The 14,203-nt window shown below is 39.8% G+C and overlaps 1 protein-coding gene across 3 annotated transcripts in view; it reads left to right on the forward strand.

The window, feature by feature from the left end:
- FXR1 (FMR1 autosomal homolog 1) overlaps positions 1 to 14,203 on the forward strand; it is a 34,069-nt gene that overhangs the window by 6,616 nt on the left and 13,250 nt on the right. For 2 of the 3 annotated variants that reach the window (XM_066325787.1, XM_066325789.1), the window contains exons 2-8: positions 2,981 to 3,033; positions 7,034 to 7,127; positions 8,326 to 8,397; positions 10,532 to 10,680; positions 11,115 to 11,208; positions 12,054 to 12,170; positions 12,271 to 12,441. In XM_066325787.1, coding sequence (XP_066181884.1) covers positions 2,981 to 3,033; positions 7,034 to 7,127; positions 8,326 to 8,397; positions 10,532 to 10,680; positions 11,115 to 11,208; positions 12,054 to 12,170; positions 12,271 to 12,441 — 750 coding nt within the window. The remainder of the gene's footprint in view (positions 1 to 2,980; positions 3,034 to 7,033; positions 7,128 to 8,325; positions 8,398 to 10,531; positions 10,681 to 11,114; positions 11,209 to 12,053; positions 12,171 to 12,270; positions 12,442 to 14,203) is intronic. The other variant, XM_066325788.1, reaches the window with a different exon arrangement.

The following is a 14,203-nucleotide window of genomic DNA, read 5'->3' on the forward strand; positions in this document are numbered from 1 at the left end:
TGACAGCTGATAGTGTGTATAGGCAGGGCTGAAGGTAGGAAATCCATACTCAGGAGGTTTTGCTTTCAGAAAATGTTCTGATGATACTTTTAACATCCTTCTTGACAGTAATTAAATAATTTCTTAGAAAACTATTTAAAAGCCATATTGAATTCTCATTATTTCTAGTTGTATTACAAATGGACCATACAGTCCATAATACCTCATAGACTGCTGTGCTTCAGTTGTTGTAAATGCGATCTCATCCCCACAGCTTTAGAGAAAATTACAATAGTCAGAAGTAATTGTATACAGTCAGACTCTAATCAGACTTTTTTCATGTCTCACAACAATAAAATTATTTAATAGGTAATTTTATTTGATGCTTTACATATGTGCATTTGTGACCTGAAGTACATACCTGATAGATGTTATGCTTGATTGGACTAGGGGGTGCAAGAGTTTGGGAATACCAAGTGAAAAAGCTGTGCAGGTGATTCAGATGCAGTTGCTGCCTACGTGTCTGCCAGCAGTGAGTCTGCATTACATTCCCCTGTGGGAGGGAAGAGCAGTGTGCACACTTTGAACTGAAAGCCTGCCTTCCGTGAAGGAGCTCCTGAAACCCACATGGTGTTGTAAAATGTACAGACTCTTGGTTGGAATTTGTACTTTAGATTTTATTAAAAATGGTCCCGTGTTTCTCTTTATGCAGCTGATGTTTGTGCAGTGTCAGCTGTTGGTCTGCTGAGAGCTGTATCTCTGCATTACTGTGCCACTTCAGCTTTGGCATTCTTCAGTGGGACCTTAGCTTGAAAATTGGTTGTGACTATTAAACCTGTCTGTACCTTACACAGAAACCCACACTTTACCTGGTAATGGGCTAATTGTCTTAAATCCTCAAAAGTCAGTGCAGTTGGGTTCCTTTTTTGCACTTCTTTTGTCTTCTTAAGGAAATTGGTAGTCAGTGGATTCATGACTTTGTTAACTTTACTGAGCATTAAGTTCAGAATGTTAATCAGATGTTTTATGGTACCTGAATTGGAATCTCTTGATTCCTAGGTTGTACTTTTCAGCAAAGGAAAGGACTGAATTCACTTCTGCAGAATAAATTTGTAGCTCCTCTAGGCTGACCTTAGAAACACATTGAGTGCTGTAAGAACACAACAGGAATAGAAGACAGGTTCAGCTATGAAATAAAGTAACATAATGAGGCAGAGACTAGTATTGAATCCCAGACTCTTGGAATGCAGATAAATGGCTGTCTCTAGTAGGGAGTTAATCTCTCCCTGTAAATACTGCTGTCTGTTGATAAGTCGTCGTGTAGCAGAATGCTGGACTGCATGAAGTTGGTTCTCAGTGCTGTGACTTCAGTGTTTTGTCCCCGTATAGAGTTTGGATGAATTGTAGTAGAGAAACTCCTATTTCCTGTGCTGTATGCCATGTTAATTTGTCCCTGTGCTGGGGTGCCTTTGAAAGGAACTGTTGGTGGCATAAATCTGGTAGAAGTTCTGCTTTATCTCTGTTGCTGGCTTACCCATGCTTCAGGCAGTAAAATTTTATATGCTCTTTGCCTCTTTAAACAGACATAACTTTATACTCCCATCCAGTTCGCTTGAAACTGAAAGTCCCTGATTGTGGGTGTATTTTACTCTCAACTGTTTCACTTGCTTACCTTTCAAAGAAGGAGATTTGCCTGCCTTCCCTTGCAGTGGCAGGATGGCCTTTGAGAGGGTTTATTTTATTAGGAGCGCACTAGGTGGTTCAACAAGATGACTTCTGGTGACCTGCTTTGTTCAGGGTTACCAGGGTGCTTTCTCCTAGAACCAGTCTTTTGTGTTGCTGACAGATGGGTTTGAGGGAAGCTCAAGGAGCAGAAAAGCAGGTTTTGAGCAAATGCTCTCAGAGCATTGGCCAAGTATGAGCTCAGGTAAAAGGAGATTTGTTTTTATAGGCCCTTGCAGCCAGCTGTCAGTGTGGGCTCCTTTACTGTCCATCATTACATGGAGGGATTGACTGTGTCAAAATTTATCTCTCTGAGCTGACATATAATACCTCAGTGCACTGGTTGCTCCTTGCACAGCTGATATGTTCTTCGTCCTCCTCAGCTGGCAGTTTCTTAAATGGATATAATCCATTCAGCAGATTTCCTGGAACTTCTTTCTCTCAGCATAGCTCTGTGACATTCTTACTCCTTTAAAATTGCAGGGTCCTCCTTGGCTGCCTCTACTTGGGCAGATACCAGGCAGGAGTAGTGTTCTTTTTAATTTTATTTTTTTTAAATTATTTTTTCCAGCATGGCTACCCTTCTTAATCAAGAAATGTAGCAACTTAATTTCTGCATGGATACTTGGGTGTAACTCTGTGAGGTTGATCTTTGTCTTTAAGTTTTTGTTACAATGAATGCCCCCTAAATGCAGGCACAAAATAATCCATGAAATACCGTATTCTCTTTGCTTTACTAGGAGGTCCTACAGGCATTTGGCCTCATCCAGTCCCCAATTTAGTACCTGAAAGATGATACCATAACTGGCTGTGTGGCAGCCTCTACTGCCAAATGTGATTCAAACTGGCTGCTGGAGTGTTCAGGGGGGACAGTTGTTTAGGATTCAGTTTGTGTCGGGAGGAACACCAGGGAAGCAAACAGTGCTGTGCACAGCTATTGGAATGGCTGCCCCTGCCTGGATCTGTCTCATTTTGTTCCTGTAAAACACCTGTGCACACCTGTGGGTACAGTAAGAGACTGGAGATAGTGAGTTCAGTTGTAAATGAGCTGGTCAGATTTGAGCTGTCAGTGGGAGCAGTCCCTGTGCTCTGCACGTCTTGGAATAGCCAGCTAAGAATATCAGCAACCTCGTGCAGGGAGTGGGAGTGTGTCTTGGAGCTCTCTGAGACTGGAACCTCAGTGTTAGTGTGGTCTTGGCTCAGGTTCAGGCACTATTGAAATTGCTGCCTTTTTGATTGCCCGTGCATTATTGTAATAAAAATTCTGTTTCTTTTTTAGGGATTTATCAAAGATGTTCATGAGGACTCCCTCACAGTTGTATTTGAAAACAAGTAAGTATTTTCTTCTAAAATAATTATTTGAATAGTAGGTTATTTCAGTTTTGTGGTTTTGTTGTTTTGTTTTGGTTTTTTCGGGTTTTTTTTTTGTTTGTTTAATTGTTTTGCCTTTAAGAGGAAGCAGATTTCATTAGATACAGTTCTAGAAGTACAGGCTCACTGTTCTGTTCAGCTTCCATTAACTGCCTTCTTGAATCTGTATCAGAATTCAGTTCATCAGTTACACAGCCCTGTACCTTCTTTGGTATCTTTAGTGATGCCCATAGATGTGACAGCCACATTTAATTAACAGTGGCACAGGCTTGATACTCTTATGTGAAAGCAGGAAAAGATGGAAAATCCCAAAGTATCTGGAATGCTGATCAGTATTCTAAACCAGAGAAAAGTAAAAATATCCTAATGGTGATTTTTCTAACTATTAAGAAGATAAATACACCATAAATATTCTATAAATATAGAAATATATATCCAATAAAAAGATCTATTGTTTTTGAGTAGGAAAGAGTGCAAATCTGTTAGCAATTCTTGAAAAATAATTATCCATGAGGCCCATTTCATTTAAAATATAAACACAGTAGTGCTGCTGGGAACTTGTAGTGGCAAGCCAAGGATAATCCATGGGTTGGTAAAGTACAAATGAGTACCTGTTGTTCAGCATTCTGACTGATAACGCTGTGGATTACCTGGGAGATTCCAGTGCTAATTGAAAGTACTCTGTGAGCTACATCCTCTTTCCTGTTTCCCTTCCAGTTACTAGGTGGAGATCCTATAAAATGTGTGGCCTTTTGATGTGAAAACTGTTACAAGCTTTGCCAGCTCTAACCTGTAGATTAGTCTTTGAGCTTTGCTTGAAGAAAGATTGCTGGGTAATAAAGGGAATGCTGGGGAGTGTGGAAGTGTGTCTTTATAAACAGTATTTATAATCCTGCTGACATAATCCCAAGTGTATGTGTGTGTACATACATACACGTGTGTAAAAAGAAATCCTTGGGGGGGGACATAAGTAATCTTGGGGTTTACCCTGCAAACCCCACTGTTTGTTTCTTTCTAACCTGTGCTTTCTAGTCCTTATTTTGTGAAGACAGTAACAGGTTCCATAACCAACCTCAGTGTTAGTATAAATTGTGGTTGCCACCTCATCTTCTAACTGTCTTCACAGGTTTTCATACCCTTCACCCCAAAACCCAGCAAACAAACCAAAAAAATTAAACTCTTCATTCTATCCATGACCTAAGAAAATGTTTCATCTTCTACATCCATATTACTTTTTAAAGAAAAATAATTACTTCTCTTTGCATTTAAAATATGTACTTTGATGTCAGAAACCAAGTAAGCTAAAGGAAGTGCCAGGGGGTCACAGCATGTGTTGAATTGTTGGCAAATGCATTTCTAGTGTTTAGTATCCATGTCATCCATGTGTTCTACAGAAGAAGTCTGGCAGCAGCAGCCATGTTTCAAAAAGGGTGGGCTGCAGCATATGTAGAGTGTTCTATTGACTAAAAATAGATCTGATCAGGAAGTGTGTACACAGTCACATTATTCTGTGACGTAAATCTGATCAATTCGTGTGCTTTTCACAGAGTTAAATTCATAAGGGCTTTAGTGGAACCGAAATTGGCAAGAGTGTCCTGTGCTGAGAGCATCAATGTTGTGATAGTGATTATCACTAACAAATACACACATCTACCTCACAATAGGCAGTCTAAACTGTCACTTTGCATTTTCTGCTATTGTTAGCCAATCTTTATCTGCAGCTTTTGTAAGGTTCCCAAAGTTAAACGTACCAGCACAGACTGCTAATGATGATTTTGTGGCCATAGCAACACTCCGGGCAGGTAGCCTTAATTCTTTGAAGAGACATTTTCTGAGGGTAAGGAGGCAAGGAATGAGTGCAAAAGCTTCGGGAACTGGAAACTTCTTACTGTTAGATGGAAAGTTGGGTCTTGAGATACAGTTTCATAGAAGCTTATTGGAGTCAGAAGCAGCTGTATTGAAGAAGATTCTGTGTTGTAAGAAGCAAGAACCTCCCCTTTTTTGTGATTTGTGCCCTGTAGCTTAAGCGTCAGTTCTGTCAAATTGTCCTAGGTGGTTTGTATCCCATCACAATTAGTTTCTTAAAATATCTTGGTTTGCATTTCACCGGTGAGATGGTCCAATTCAGGACTTAAAATGTTTTGCCACTGAAACTTGCACTCATATTCTGAGAGCTGAGCCTTCTGTGCACTTTTCCACTGTGCGCTTCCTCCACTGGCAGGGAGGGGAAGGAAAATCCCTAACCATGAGATTAGTAACTGTTATATTTGCAACAAGGACAATTTAATTGCCAGCCCCCTTCACCATTTCTCAGAAATAGAATGTGATTTAATTAACATTTTGTGGCTGAAATACCTTCCAACCTAAACAAAAGCTATCCATGTCACAGAACCCTAAAAGCTGGAAAAGCTGACACTTGATCCTCGGAGATCAAGTCCAGCTGTTACCCTGCACCACGGTGTTCTCCACTATGGAAGTGCCATGTCCGTGTACCCTTGGAACACCTCTGGGAATGGAGATTCCACCACCTCCGTGGGCAGCCCATTCCAATGTCTGACCACCCTTTTAGTGAAGAAATTTTTCCTACTATCGTCTAAACCTCGCTGGCACAGCCTCACACCGTTTCTTCTCAGGTCTCTTTGAGCCTCCTTTTCTCCAGGCCAAGCCCCTCCCAGCTCCCTGAGCTGCTGCTCCTCAGATCTGTGCCCCAGACTCTTCACCAGCTTCCTTGTCCTTTTCTAGATGTGTTCCAGCAGCTCAGTAATAATCTTCATGCATTTTTGTTGGGTTTTAACTATAATTAAAAGAAAAAGTTGATTATAATGTCTAGATTAAAACTGTATGATACATAACAGCTTTATTAAGTGAGGTACTTGAGTGTAAGCTGTCAGAGCAAACATGTAACTGGGTCCATCCTCCCATCTAGGAAGTTGCAGGTGCCCTTTGCTCCTTATGCTCAGACTTGTCCTACTAAGGTAGGCTGCTCTGTCTGCAGGTTATTGAAAGTCAGCAAAGCAAGTGACTTGCAGTAATCCTTAGTGTTACAAGTTGGTTGGTTCTGGTTCTGTTGGTGTCTGATGTGAATCAGGTGGGCAGAAGGGATGGACGTTGCAATGCTTTGACACTACCTCAGACATTTGGAATTAATACGGGGTTTTTTTGGAGGGTCTTTTCCCTGGTTTTATTTCAGCCTTTTAGTTGGATTTCTGACTAAAAGTGAGGAACAGCTGATGGCATTCTGTGACATTCAGAGAGTAGAAGGAGAGGGAATTTCGGGAGAACATTGGATTTAATTGCTCTAGTAGTCTTCATAAAATAACTAGAAACATACACTTCTACAAATAAAATACTTTCCTACAGCAAACTGTAATAAAACAAATAACCTTGCAATACGAGAAAGTAAGCCTTTATTTTGTATGCCTAGAAATAATTGGTACTGATAAGCAGATATAAAGATATGCTTTGATCTGAATCTGTTACTGGGGAGCATCAGCAAGTTTGCAGATGGAAAGTTTTGTTAAAGATTTGAGTCAGGTTTTTCTTAAATACATAAAGTTTTGGTGGTAAGCAATTGAAATATTAAATATGAAGTGGAGAAATGGATGAACCCCACAGTGGACTGCAAAGTTGAGCTTAAAGCTGTATAAGGGCTCTATGACTTCAGCAGTTAGAATGTTAACTACATAATACATTATCTTTCACTGGAGTTTTATGAAAGCCATTAGTTAGATTTTTCAGTTAATTAAAAATTTTTGTTGTTAAATATCTTCCCATAGACTGCTTATGTCTTGCCATGCTTATGTGGTTCCTCTGCTTACAAGGTTTACATTCTAGCAATAAGGAAACAGACCCCATTATATGGAAAGAATGAATCTTAATTTTGGAATTCTGAGTTTCATTAAAATGAAGAAAACGATAGGGAAATTTGAGAATTAATGTGTATTGCTTCTTCAACTTCCAGTTGGCAACCAGAGCGTCAGGTGCCCTTCAATGAAGTCAGATTACCACCACCCCCTGATATCAAGAAAGAAATTGGTGAAGGAGATGAGGTGGAGGTGAGTGAATGCTCGTGAGCTGTCCTGATCTGGAACTCACTGTCCATTGTCCATTCCACTGGTGAGGGATGTAAGGGCATTACCAAGGGGAAGGTTTAAAATGGACCATGTCTCTACGCGTGGGTTTATTAGAATTTCAGTGAAGCTGTGACATTTCAGTTTTCCCACAAAACTGCTAGTGGAAATTTTTTCAGAATCTAAAACTTAAAATAGCTGAGAAGGTTTTAATTCTGACACAAAATGTAGGCAGTTTTCTTTTTTGACCTGGAATGTAAAGTGCTGGAAATCTTTGATATGAAAGTGTAATAAACCTCCTCTGATAACAAGAGTTTTAACCCATATGAAATATCTGGTACACTCTTGAGAGGAAATTGTGTGAATTATGGTGTTTTACAGAGAGAGAGTGTTAACAGGAGTGATGTATTAAATCTAGAGATCAAAATGTGCATGTTCTGTTCCCTGCTCATTGTAGTATCATGAGTGATTCACTTTAACTTTTGGGGGTTTTCTGTACTTGTCCTTAAAATCAAAGTAATGAGTTTCCTTTCCTGAGCATACCATCGTGCTTTTGGGCAACGAACCTAAGAAAAAGTGTAGCATAGGTGCTGGGATTCCTATTCCTTTATTTGAATTACATTGCCTTTCTTAGAGGTTATATGTAAAGGGTTATTTTCTATTTCATTGCTGTTGTAAAACTCGTTGAGTCTGTGTGCAAATGACTTTGGCCTACTGGAAGTGTATGAGGAGCAAATGAAACTTACGGATTAGAAAACTGCATTTCAGAATCAACTTGGTAGTGTTTTTTAATATGGAATATGTAGTCCTGATGATTTGGTTCATTTCAGTAGTCCTTGGTTTATCAAGTAAGCCAAGGACAAAACAGAAATCTGAATTGGGGAGTTAGTTCTATGTGTGTACTTCCAGTTTGAATACAGTGTGTGAATTTACTGAGGAATTGCCCTCAAAGAAGTGTTTAGCTGAAGTTTTACCTCCCTTTACAAATTTCCATTAAATTGTCAGTAATTTATGCAAAGGAAGTCAGTTTACAGTCCTTGTAGTGCAAGAAGGATAGGAGTAGAATACTGTTCCATTTTAATGAAAATTAGAAAAGTTGTGTGGTTCTTTCTTTATTCTGCATGCAGGTAAAAGAATAATGTTTGTATGTGCTTTCAGTGTTTCTTACTACTTTGATTTCCAGGTTTATTCTAGGGCCAATGACCAAGAGCCTTGTGGATGGTGGCTGGCAAAAGTTCGAATGATGAAAGGAGAGGTAAATTATTTTAAAACTTACTGATTTCATGCTTTCATGTTCAATACAGTAACTAGAAGTTCTTTGTCATGAGAAAACTCTGAATGAAATACTACAAATACAAAAACATGACAGAAGAGGATTATAAGTTGTGACCGCTTTGGAATGACTTTTGCTGCATTGCCCAGCAGAGGGTCGTACCCTTAGAGCTGAGCAAGTGACTTCCATTATCTGCAGTTTAATTGCTTGAAGGACTGAAGGCATGCACAAGGACAGGATTTCTGACAAACCTGTTTTGTGGATTGAATTTGGTGCTAAAAATGAAGTAAAGCACCTGGACTTGTAACCTCTTTGTAGTTCCTAAATTAAGCCTGCTGGAGCTATTGCTGTGAGTGGCTGTGGGTTGGTTTTTTGTCTATGTGTTTTTACTGTGTGTAGGGGAAAGACGCTGCTTGTTTTTATTTGTCAAGTTTTTATTTTACCATAAAGAAAGGGTTATTTTCATGTGCCAAGTAACTTAGAGATTCAGACACTTGACTGTATAGTGTTTGACCCCATGTCATAAAAACTTTATTTTGTGAAATGACTGCTAGAGAATTGAACTTCATAGTGGGAAAGATTCCTGTGTTTTGATGTTTCTGCTCTATCAAATTCCTAAAACCAAAGGAAACAGTATTGAGAAAAAATAAGTACCCAATTTCTATTACTGTTTAAAAATTGTCGACAAATATCAACTTTTGTTGAGCTCTGTAAGGGCAAGGTGGTAGTAAACACCTACCAGAGAAGATTCTGTGTGTTGACACTTGTGAATGAACAGCTCATTAAGAAATCAGGATAAAAGGAGACAAACTGATTTAAATGATAGGTTGTCATTTATAGCTAATAGGCTTTTCTTAAATGTCACAGAAATTCGAAATTTTGGTATCAGTTAGCTTGCTGTGCTGCTTATTTTAAGAAAAAGCCCTAGAAGAATTTTTTTTATCAATTTTTAATTTCCTAGTTTTACAGGAAAAAAAATTCACCCTCAATGTACAGTGTAGTATTGTCAAATTAGTTATTTTAGGGAGTTGTCCCTGTAAAGTGCCACACAGTTCATGTTGGCTTCTTTGTACAATCTTTAACACGGTTCTATGTTTAGATTTTTTCTGTAGAGTTAATATTAAATTCACAAACTACCCCTGTGTCCAAGGATTTGTTGCTTTGTGATTGTTCTGGCATCCAGAATTATCTTTAACTATAGAAATTTTTAGATCATGTAGTGGTGGATCTCTTAAATTTAGTTGTAGTTTAGTGTTTATTGTTCCTTATTATTACTTGGGGTAATAATGATACATTGATACATTTCAAAGCAGCTTTGCATAATTGGGATGATACTTAAAACACAAAGTATCATTACCAGAGTAATTTACTTTTTCGGGATACTTCAGCGAACTGTGTTGGACAAACAGACCCAGTTTTGAGGAAGGAAGAGGTGACTGCACTGCTGCACCCCTGAATTGCTCTCAGGTGGAAGGGAGGAGAAGAGAAGGCTGCATCCCTAACACAGAGCCAGGCTGCAGAGATACGAGCACACGAGCTTTTTTAAACTTACATGTGTTGGGTGGAAGCGTGGGAGTGGATTATTGGTAACTTAAATCTTCTTAGTTCTCCTGCCTTCCTAAATTTGGCAGTGTGTGTGAAAAAGATTGAGTTTTTCTATTGATTTTAATCTTACATGATTCCCTGGAAGTTTGCCCTTTGAATCAGTGGATTTGCCTTGTTTGTTTTAGTGTTGCAGGATAGATATTTCTGTGAAGGATTATTGTCTGTTTGATGTTTCCTTAGAATTAGAGCTCCAGTAAATGTTTTGCTGTTTGGAACTTGACCTGAACTAGTGAAAATATTTGAGAGGGAGATAGGCATGGGAAAAATCAGTTCAAGATGCTGTTGTAGGGTCTGAGACTAAGCTGATAATGGTGCCCTGACTACAGTGAGGGAGCACAGGGGTGCTGAGATATTTCCAGGCTCATTTGTGTAGAGATGTGTCACTGTATCAACTTAGGTTTTTATTTATATATTCATATTTTGTGCTTTCTTGCTGATGCTGGTAGTGTTACTATGTCTCTGTTGTTCCTTACTGAAGTTATTATTTTTTTATAAAAAATCTCTTTCCCAGTTTTACGTCATCGAATACGCTGCTTGTGATGCCACTTACAATGAAATTGTCACTTATGAACGACTCCGACCTGTGAATCAGAACAAAACTGTCAAGAAGAACACCTTCTTCAAGTGCACAGTGGATGTTCCTGAAGACCTGAGAGATGCGTGAGTAGCTCTGCTCACTTCAAGAAGGCTTTTACCTTATGGAAGGGAGAGAAAAACCCACTTGGCTTCTGTTCTAGAGGCTGATTTACAGGTTTATGAAGAACGTTACGGGGGATTAGGGCTGCAGTAGCTCATTTGGAAACTGCTGACCCCTGCTGAGCTTTTGGGGTGGGGACAGAAGGCAGGCTCTCAGGTGTGAACTTAGTGCCTGTACAGGTGATTCACTTCACAGTGGACCTGTTACTGAGGTTTTCCAGATAACCATGGGACCATAGAATCCACAAGGAAACTGGAACCATGTTGAGGAGAATGGAACTTTCCTGTTTCTGAACAGTCCTTGCCATAAGCTACGGAAGGTTCTTGGGTCTGATCATGTTATTACATGTTCAGTTTTGATGCAGCTTGTTGAAATAACAATAATTTTGTGTCCTTAGGTGTGCTAATGAAAATGCACATAAAGATTTCAAGAAAGCTGTGGGAGCATGTCGAATTTTTTATCATGCTGAAACTGCTCAACTAATAATACTGGCAAGTAATTGCTTCTATGTAAATGTTATATAAATTCTCTGTATGTTATTTATGGGAAATACGTAGACAGCTGTGTGTGTGTATAGAAAATGGTTTGACTTACCAAGCTATGTAAATTGTGAGATATTTAATATAAGTAGATGTTTTTAATCTTTGAGGGTAAGGCCTCCAAAAACAGCCTAAGTTTAGGAGCAGCTTTGAGTCTCATTGTTAATATGACTTTTGTCATTCTCAGTTGAGTTCTGTTTCACTGATTTTAGCAGGTAGCTTAGAGGTAAATCATCTCACTTCACTCTGGAGCAATAGCTTTCCCCTCATACTGTGTTACACTGTGCAGTTTGACTCACAGCTGTGTTTCCACGTGGAAAAGTCCACCAGCTCAGTGAAGGAATTATTCACTTAGATGCCTCTGCGGTGGTTTTCTTACAACATGGATAGTCCCAGTTTTGGTTTTTCTTCATAACTACATTTACTCAGTATTATCCAGTTGAACCTCACTCTGCAGGATTGTGTTGTCCTTGATTATTTCCTTAGCTCTCCTTTTCACACACACAGTGATAAGTATGCATATGGTAGAAAGATTTGTTTGAGCAACATCAAGGGAAGAAGGGTTACTGTGTATTCAGCAGCAAACTCTTTAATGTAAAACATGCTGTGAGTGAGAACAAATAGTTGTTGGTGGTGCTGAATTTCTTATGCTTTGTTTTGAGGAAGAAAAATGTTTCTGTAACTTCTGGAAATTGAAATCGTGTTTATGACTTAGTTTCAATAGGTTCCTGATTTACCCTTTAAATAAATGTGTATTTGCTTACAAAGCCAAAACTTAGGTTCCCTCTCTCCTGTAGTCTGCCAGTGAAGCCACAGTGAAGAGAGTGAACATCCTCAGTGACATGCACCTGCGCAGCATTCGCACCAAACTCATGCTGATGTCGAGAAACGAGGAAGCTACAAAACACTTGGAGGTAAAGCCGCAGCTTGGGGCTCTTGTTGCTCGAAACTGAGCTCAGAGCAGTGCCTTACAGTGAGTGCACCTGGATGAGTCTGCCTTTGTTTTCCCTTCAGTGCACAAAGCAGCTTGCTGCAGCATTTCATGAGGAGTTTGTAGTCAGAGAAGATTTAATGGGACTTGCTATAGGAACGCACGGCAGTAACATACAACAAGCCAGAAAGGTCCCGGGAGTTACAACCATTGAACTTGAGGAGGATACTGGTACTTTCAGAATCTATGGAGAGGTAAGGGGGAGCTTTATATCAATCCTTGGAGCATTTCACTCTGTATTTGCTTTTGGAGTAGTGAGAGCGGTACCCAGAATTAAAGACAGAAAACACCTCCTGAGTTTTTCTGTGTCTTTGTGCATGTTGACAGTGTGGCAGCTTCTACTGCATATATTTGAAATACAAGCCTTTGATGCAGTGGTGACCTCCATAAGATGTTCTGTCCTAATCACTCCATTTTGCTCTGTATCCTGGGTCATCCTGAGAGAAGCATCAATTCCTGCTATTCTGCTTGATCATGGGTTTGTTTGGGTTTCATTTCTCCCTCAGAACTTCATTGGTTCTGCTCCTTCCTCCTCTTTTGTGTGCATTTTGCTCTGTGCAATCTGCTCCTCTGACCTAGCCAGGTGTATAAAAACCTGTATCTGCTGCTTCTAACTCTTATATTTTGGCAATTTAAGGCTGGCTTTGGCAAAATAATGGTTTGCTCCAAGGTGATTCCATTTGTGTGACTCTTCTGAATCTCACAACTGCCTTGAAATGTCCAAGCTGGTCCTTGGGCTAAAACAAGGATCCATTCAGGAAGCAGAAGGCTAGTGACAAAAATTCTACTGTCACCAGGGCCCTGTCAGAAAACATTTTGAGGGGTTTTGTCCCCTGTCCCTAACTCTACATGTGCCACTGAGTGTCTGATGTGAACACTCCTGAAAATCTGTGGTGGTCTCCTGTTTCTCAAGACTGAGGTCTTGAATTCTGCTCCATCTATGTCAGGAGTAGAACCTGGTTATGATCAAAGGTTCTGAAGAAGCTGATCCTGTGGAGAGGAGGTCAAACTTCTGTACTTTCCAGTATCTCTGAAATTGTGTCCTTTTTTTGGAAACCTTAAATGCTTCCAGGCTATCAGGGTGGCAGCAGATCCTTCTTTGATCTCCTACTGCCAGTAAATTGTGTCTCAGTTCCTGAGGAAGAATCAGATGAGTTTAAATGCAGTGTGTATTCCAGTTTTGATCTCCTTCATGTGAATGTTGCGGTGCTGAAGCTTGTGGAAAGGTTATGACTGTCACCAGCCTCTTACAGAGGTGCACAGCAATGATTATAAATACCAGATGCCCCCTAAATAAAAACGCCTTTAGGCACATCCAGCTTTGTCCTTCATAGAAGTGATAAGTGCTTCTAAAAATGCCAGGCAGCTTAACTATTCCACATGATAAGGGTTTCAGCATCTGGCTACACTTGCCTGTTCTTTTCGCCTCTCTTCAGCTGCAGTGGGCAACCAGCCAGGCCCTAATGGCTGAGTGCACAGGCAGAGAATTTCAGGCTGAGATGTGTGGGAGTAGTGAAGCAGTGTGTTGACATAGCAGTCACGGTCTGAAGGTTTCCCATAGCTGATGTTTTGCATACAAATAAAAGTTCACTGCTCAGGGCCAGACTCTTTGAGGGAAGAAACATGAAGATAAATGTTAAAGATTATTGGGAAACTCTGTAGATAGGAGGAATCTAAACTGTATGGCATGCTGCTTATGCATTTATCCCGGTCTGGTTAAGGCCATTTTGGTTTAAAGACCCTTTCCTGGTTGCATAAAGTTCTGATTGTGATGTCTGTACAGATCACAGACCTGTGAACTTCAGAGCTTGTACAATGTAGTTTGGACTACTTCTGGAAACTTGTGCTTCCCAGAGTGGGAGATCTGTGTAAAAAATAGAAAAATTCATCTTAGACCTTAACTACTGTCAAAATGGTTTTGCAGTCAATTTTTGTGCAATTCTTAACACTGGTAGA

The sequence above is a fragment of the Sylvia atricapilla genome, chromosome 10 (assembly GCF_009819655.1).
Source record: "Sylvia atricapilla isolate bSylAtr1 chromosome 10, bSylAtr1.pri, whole genome shotgun sequence".
In the NCBI taxonomy this organism is placed as follows: domain Eukaryota; kingdom Metazoa; phylum Chordata; class Aves; order Passeriformes; family Sylviidae; genus Sylvia; species Sylvia atricapilla.